At 42.0% G+C, this 7,663-nt stretch overlaps 1 protein-coding gene across 1 annotated transcript in view; it reads left to right on the top strand.

Moving 5' to 3' along the window:
• Nucleotides 1-205: 205 nt before the first annotated feature.
• The window catches only part of SLC29A3 (solute carrier family 29 member 3), a 35,477-nt gene continuing 28,019 nt past the window's right edge, over nt 206-7,663 (top strand). Inside the window, exon 1 of the mRNA XM_019538643.1 lies at nt 206-242. Coding sequence (XP_019394188.1) covers nt 206-242 — 37 coding nt within the window. The remainder of the gene's footprint in view (nt 243-7,663) is intronic.

The raw sequence follows: 7,663 nt of genomic DNA, 5'->3' as shown, positions 1-7,663 counted from the left end.
GACCTGCAAGTGAGGACTTTTAGTGTTAGCCAGATTCACGAGCTAGAGTAGCCACTTGTGCCGCAGAGAGACTGGATTAACACAGACATGCCTAGAGCTTCAACCCCTTGAGACACCATTCATAGCAGCATGAATAGATGTGTGTGTGTTAAAAGTAACAGCTTTGTACCTCCAGAAAAAGCACTCACAGACTTCTGGTGGGAGAATGGCAATTATCTTTGAAGAACCCAACACATTCAATGGTAATGTCAAGATCATCTCATGTAAAGAAAGATTACATTTAGTCACTTCTAGTAGTTTTTAGAAGTCTAGACAATTAGATTCACGGTACTAAGACACCTGCTTTTATAGAGGGAAGAATTTTAAGATAATAAATTGTAAACTTTTTCAACCTCTTAAAACATCTAAATTTTTTTTTTCCTGTTAACCCTTAACATAACCAAAAAGATAGTGGTGTGATTCAAAGGTTTTATTGGTCTTCATGTAAAATAAACTGTGTCATTTAAGTGCCCTTTGTAATAGCCTCATGCTAGCAGAACTGTTACACTATATCACAGCTCCATTTGTTTTCTACTCATTGTTATTACTGTTGTTATTTTACTTAATTATATTGCAGCAACAGATAGAAGTCCCAACAATAAATCAGGACCCTTCTGTGCTAGGTGCTACACAAACAGAGAATAAAAAAATTGTTTGTCACAGGGAATCACTGCTGAGGGTTTAGTTGGGCCTGCAAATAGACCATGGGGGGCAAGTTGGGTGTCAGCAGGATGGGGGCACAGGTTACTGGAGTCAAAAGGGGAGATCCAAGAGATATAATCTTAGATGTAAAATGAGATCAGGAGCCAGATATTAGAGAACTGGTGCTGAGGTCCAAGGGAAAATCTGAGATCAGGGTCAACGAAGCTGAGTCAAGATGCCAGGAAACCCAGAAGGCACAGAGCCAGCACCAAGTTTCAGGGGAGATCAGAGTCAGGAAAAGCCAAGGCCAGCCAAAGTCAGGAGAACCAGGGAGAGCTGTGAAAATGAGCCTTGCCAAAACAGATTGAGTACATGCAGATGAGTGCAGTTGTGTTGTATGTGGCACTGCAAACACATTTACAGCACCACATACAACACTGCCTCGTGTTCTTCATGCTGCAAAGGCACACTGCCTGAGTGTGCACTGCTCCATTTTTTTTCCTCGCAGTTTTTTTTGCTCCCTGGATATCCAGAGGTCAAAAAAAATGTGGGAAAAAACCCCTAAAGCACCACACACTTGAGCGGCATACACTATAAAGCAGAGTCAGGCTGCTTGGAGCCATGCTGCGGCTCCTGGCCAGGCTCATCCTGTCAGGATCACCATGGCTGCAGCTCCAGGAGGCCACCAGAACCCTAGGTAAGGCTGCTGGGGCCAACACAGTGCTGGCCCCTGCCTCCCCTACTGCCCCCAGAGCAACTTGCCACACACCAAAGAGCACATGGCATGGGCATTCCCTGGGGACAAGTAGCTACAGTACAAGATGCACTGCTGCTACTTGTTCCTAGTGAACCAAACATCCGCACATCTGGTTGCGCCCATTGAGGCTGTGTCAAGCCATGCTTGCAGCCTGAGGCTGCAAGTGTGTTTAAAAGGAGTGAGTGGTGCTTTTAACAGTCAACTTGGTTGTAGAGAACTGAGTTGGTCACATTAGCCTGGGATCAGAGGTAGGTATGGTAACTCTCATGCTTGGCCCAACTAAGTCGGCTTAATCAGTCCCTGCAACTACTAACAGCTCTCCCATTTTATTTTTCTTTCGTTCCCTTGGATCCTGGTAAAATTTATTTTGCCACTGCTTTAAGTATCTTCCCTAATAGAGATAACAAGAGGAAGGGTGACAAAAAGTAGAATAGGCCAGGTCTGGGGGAAAATTTAATACAATTTCCTCATTTAAGTACTGAAGCCAATGGAAAGACTCCCAGCAACTCCAGTGGATTTTGAATAAGAGCCAGCTGGAAGGGGAGGAAAGGGAAAGAAAATAACAGAAGAAAAAAGCATGGTGCCTGGAGATAATAGTCTGCAAACTCCATTCTTGTCCAATGCACAAATATGTATTACTGATTGAGTACATTCAGCTTTTGGCTTTTAAACATTTTTAATAGGTACTATTTATTTGATAAATCATATCAGCTTCAGCTAAATACAGATTTTGTTACCAATACTAATTGCATTGTTTATCCTTGTAGGCTGTCATGGTCTCTTGTGCTAATCTGATTTGAGGCACTTAAACAGTGGATTTTTTGATGTGATAGACCATAACAGCTCGGAAATATCAGGCAAATCCTTCTGAGCTGATGGATTACAGGCTTGGATAGGCTATAAGATCTCCTCAGGTGTTTTTATGGCCTGGCATGTCAATGCAGATGAATATCCTAAGGAAATCTAGGAAGAAAAAAACCTACACTCAAAGAGAAATTCTGTTCTAGGAACATTCCCATTGGTACTGTACTTAAGGGCTAGCCACATGTTTTCTTTTTGTTTGCTGGGGGGAAAAAAAGAGTGCCCAGGGTTATTTTTACATGTGACTGCCCAAGCCAGTCTGATTTGTTATACTATAAAGCAGTGGGGAAGGTGGTACAGATGTGTTAAGGATGACACATTTTCCTTTCCAGATGGTTGCTGGCTGTCTTATGTATGAACACAGTGCTATTGAAGGTAGATGAGGTGTCTGCGTGATGTGTTTTGCTGTAATTGTTTCTTCTCTGAAAAAAAATATAGTATTAGCGTTGTTCATGTCTTTCTGCATGTATGTAATCCCACTGAAGGTCTCTCCTATTTTTGCCAATTGTGATGTAGATGTGACTTTCAAAATGTGCAGAATGGCAGGAAATGGTAGAAGTTGCCTGGACCCAAAGCCAAGTCAGTCATATGGAGGCTCCTATGCCCCTACAGAAACAGGACACTGGACTAGATGAAATAATTGGTCTGATCAGGTAGGGCCATTCCTATGTCCCCTTCCATCCTTACCCACCCATGTACAGTGGTACTCCCTGTCACTAAGGAAGGAGGCAAAGTTTGTCTCCTCCAATCTAACCAGAAGTCAAGATGCCTTCAGATACTTAGGGCCTGATCCTTGGAAGATATAAATGGATGCAGCTGTGTGGAAGTCAATGAAATTGTGCCCATTATATCAGGAGAGGTTCTGGCCACTAGGATGACTTTCACCAATCCTGAGAACTCACAACCATGGCAATGAAGTCAGTGAGCTATAGGTCTTCAGCACCATAGAAAACCTAGTTTTTATGACTTCCTAGGTTGCACACTACTGGTTGCAACTCTTACTTTCCCCCACTTAAGTCTATGATAGCAGATGGAGAAGCCAGGGAGAAGAAACACATGAGAATAGTGAATTGATATAGCTTAATGAAAACCTGGGACTGGAGGTGCAAAAAATAAAGTTAATATCAATCAGCAGGAGAAGTATGAACATATAATTTATATCTGGGTATCAAATTCATTAGGCCCTGGAGGCCTTTTCCAGACAGCCTCGGGAGCCAGATCCAACATGCTGGGCTAGTCTGGCACAAGCGCTGCAATGCAGCATGTGCCCCAGACTGAGCCGCCCTGCAGGCTACCTCCAGCACATACGCTGGCTTCATCCAGACTAGATGAAATAATTTATCTAGCAGCATGCACAGGATCTGCTCCATGTGCCACAAAGGATATGAGGTACTGGGGCCAATGTGTACGTTGTACAGCATCCCAAGCCAGTCAAGACCCACAGGTGGCACCACAGGCTGGATGTTAAGGCTCTTCAGGCTGGATCCAACCTATAGGCCATAACTTTGACACCCCTGATTTGTATTATGCCTACTTAATATTAGACGTCTAATATGTTTTATAAGATTACATTATTTTAAAAAGATGGCAAGACTAGGATTAAATAGTAAAATGCAAGAATAAACATATATCTAAAAATGAATTGATATAGAAAAGGTAACATTTAAACCAACCTCAAATTGTTAATTTAGCTGTAGGCAAAAACAGAAAAAAAAAATTAGTATGAACAACTTCAGTAAAAATCAAAGGTTAAAATAATCACGGAGATTAAAAATAGGGAGTGATAACTATTAATATGAAAAGAAAGGAAAAAAAATAAAAGATTTGCTCCTGATCAGCTTGGGGCCAATTCTGCAAATGTTGACACATTAGTAAATTTACTTGCATGTGTAATCCCTGTGACTCTGGTAGAACTACTCTTGCCTAAAATTAGTACATATATTAGAGGTCTGACCCATCAGGGCTTGCAGGTCATTACTTTCATGCCAGTAAAGCTATTAATGTATTTAAGTCTTTGCAAAATGACTCCCTTGGACTGTGAGGTCTTTGAGACAGGACTGTCTTTTCTCCAAAACTTATACAGCACCTATCACAGAAGACACCAATCCTGACTGCTTTTGAGTTCTACCAAAATAAAAATCTACAAGTAGAGGAGCTCTCCTAAGAACTCACAATCCATTTTTTCGTGAAAAACAGATGTTACAATTCTTCTGTCTTACAGTTTTGCAATGTGGCTGTATTTATTAATTTTTAGGTAAATGTGCAATCTAAAGAGAGAAGGGAAAATGTTCTATCTAGAAAGAGGAGGGGGAGAGAAAGTCACTAAGCAGGATAAATGATGCTTTCCTTAACAATTTCACATTGCCTTAAGCTGGCGGGTTTAAATTTAACTTAGAGGTGAATCAGTAACTTTACAATGAAATTCAACTCCATTACATGTTCAAGGAAGTATAATGAATAATGATGAAGAATTAATCTCCCTTCTTTACAATGTACAGCCACCTAATGCAGAACAGAATGTATTTCAGGTCATAAGCATTTGGGACAGGGGTTTACCATAGTCTTGAAGTGAAACCAGATCCATTTTCTTTTGAAAACTGCAGCTTTCCTCTTTGTGGTTCTTCTTTTACAAGGGTTTATTAATTTTAAATCAAATTCTTCATAAATGTAGTCCTTCCTTCTATTATTGTTTATTAATTTCTGTAAATATATCCAAAATATTCACCAAAAAACTGAAAGAAAAGTCTTTGAATTATTTGCAAATTTCCCTTTGTTTATGCATGGTGTTATTTCTTTAGTATTGATATGGTAGATATTGTATGTTCATTGATTCTTAATTGGATGGTTGAAGCTTTTCATAAAATAATTATTAATAGCACCAAATGGCAAAAAGTAAAATGTAACTAGAGACCACTCCACAAGTAGTCTTGTTAATAGACTTTTGATTTGCCTGGTTCAACTGAATGTAGCAGAAATTAGTAAAAATTCATCAAACTTTTCAGAGAGTTTAGAGAGCTTCAGAGAAAAGTAGTGAGGTAAGAAAGTTGTGTTCAAGCAATGAGTTAATATAAATGTTAGATTCCATGTTATCCCTACTAATTGTTTACTGGCTTCCATCAAAATAAAGCAACAGTGACAGTTTGTTAGGTATGTTAAGCAGTTCAGTTTTAGTAACCCACGCTGCTATTAACACCAAATTTTTCAAAAAGAGAGAATATGCTTTAAAATCTTAAGTGCCAATCCTGCAGATACTTATGCACAAGAATTCCACTGATTTCAGTGAAGTCAGCTATCATCCAACCTTGACTGCATACATTCAGGATCTTAAAAATAATGAAGATAGGCTTTTATCTGAGGATGGAAAAAAATCATGCTTCACTTTTCCATGCTTCTACCTCCCCTCCCGTCCTTTGTCTGCCTGTCTGATGTTAGCAAGCGTGCATTAGTCTTTGTGGTTTGCATTCTTCAGCTTGTATAACAGCTGGAACAGGGACTGGCCCTGTGTTTTTGTACAGTGCTTAGCACAACCGGCCCCTGATCCTGGATGGGTTTCCAGGTGCCTAAATAATAAGGCTCTCTTTCAAGAGTGAGGGGAATGATTTGAAGCAGAAGTTTACTTCTGCCATTCCCAACTGACAAGAAGTTGTGTAGCCTGAAAGAGGAAGAAATAGACAAACTGAAAGTAGCAGATGCAAGCAAGATCTGGAAAGAATAAAAGAGAAAATTAAAAAATGTGGATTCGTTGTACTGATAATATCTTTACGCTTCTGTTGGGCTTCTTCCTCTTGAAGGATCTCAAAGTGCAAACTACAGAGAAGGATTGTTTTGTCCACCAAGCTGAAGTGGAGTGTTACAGGCCAGCAGTTGTGAATAAATTTGACAGCACAGCTGACTGGAACAGGAAGGGACTAACCCTTTCTTCAGTTCAAAGTGTAGGGCATTCAGGGAGGCAGAACACAATGACATGTACTGGAATGCTGCTAGAACACTCAGGAGAATGCCATTATTTTGGGGAAAAGCACTGGATTTCCCATTTCACCCGGAAAATGATACTTTTGGTGGCCCCAACCATTGGTTCACAATCAAAACTTCTACTTATGTTTCATGGAATAAAGGCCTACTAGGGAAAAGAAAGCACAAAGATCAAACAGATCAAGATCAAGGGTGGATTCCTTAGGGGGAAATCAGATCTGAAGAAGAATGCATTGCATTCAAAGTCTTGTTACAGTGATGTATTGAGCCGTGCTGGCGTAATTCCTGGACCAGCACGGCTATATACATCACTGTAACAAGAAACAGTGACAGATCCACTTCCAATGCAGTTACCAGGAGTACCATTAAGTTACAAAGTTAAGGGTAGAGTTGAAAGATGCCATGCACCTAAACTGTTTACCTGATAGGCAGATAAACAATGGTTGTTACAAGGCAAGCAGTAGGCAAGAAACTAGGGCAGTTGCGCATTCCAGCAATGCATGACCTTATCCAGTCCACATGCAAGTGGAGCGCAGCATTGGTCTTTTTCTCGTGCTCTCACCAGTCAGCCCAAAAAGGGCATTTTCCCATCCAAGCCTTCAAGGCCCCATATCTAGTGCCCAAATCTGTGGAAGTGTTTGATCAGATCCAAGAGGTAGTGAGTGCCCTGCCCTAAGATACATGCTTCTGCACTGTAAGTGGAACAATGTGGCACAGGGCAGCATACAGCAAGATGAATGAGTGATCCTCAAACAGCAACTTAGCTGGACCAGATGTGTGCAGATGCTTGACTCCTGACTCCCAAAACAAGTGCTCTACTTCCAGCTAAACAAGAGCCTGAGATCCTGTGGTGGCCGGAGGAAACACTACAAGGACACATTGAAGGCAGAGCTCAAGAAAACGGATGTCAGCATCAAGAGCTGGGAGGAGCTGGCTGGCAACTGGCCCCAAAGGTGCAGCAACCTCAACCAAGTAGCTGATCGTTTTGAGGTAAAGTGTCTTGCTGTCGAAGTGAGGAGAAAGCAGAGGGAGGAAGGGGAGAAGAATCCCAGCTTCTGGCCTACTCTCGTCTTCAGAAAGACCTGCGGCTTCTCCGGACAGGCGCGCGGCCCCACAATCAGACTCTCGACCCATCCGTGAGCCGCAGAAGAACTCATCCTTGAACGGAGGTAGGGTGCCTGCCTCGGGCCACCAAGACTGCCTCGTCACATCCCAACTGAGCTCCATCTCTCCAGGCTGGGACGGACGTGAGGGGATGGCAGGCGCCATCCCTCAAGAAGAGGATGAAGAGACTGGCTCAGCAGCGGGTCTTGAGGTGCCCGTACAGGTGTTGCCCCAAGAAACCCGAGCCTCTGGCACTGTCTCGGCCTCGGTGACTGCGTTGCTTCGCCG

Source organism: Crocodylus porosus, unplaced genomic scaffold, assembly GCF_001723895.1.
Source record: "Crocodylus porosus isolate Cpor-Errol unplaced genomic scaffold, CroPor_comp1, whole genome shotgun sequence".
Classification (NCBI taxonomy): Eukaryota; Metazoa; Chordata; order Crocodylia; family Crocodylidae; genus Crocodylus; species Crocodylus porosus.
Note: the sequence above shows the minus strand (reverse complement) of the source record. Positions and strands in the feature narration are given on the sequence as shown.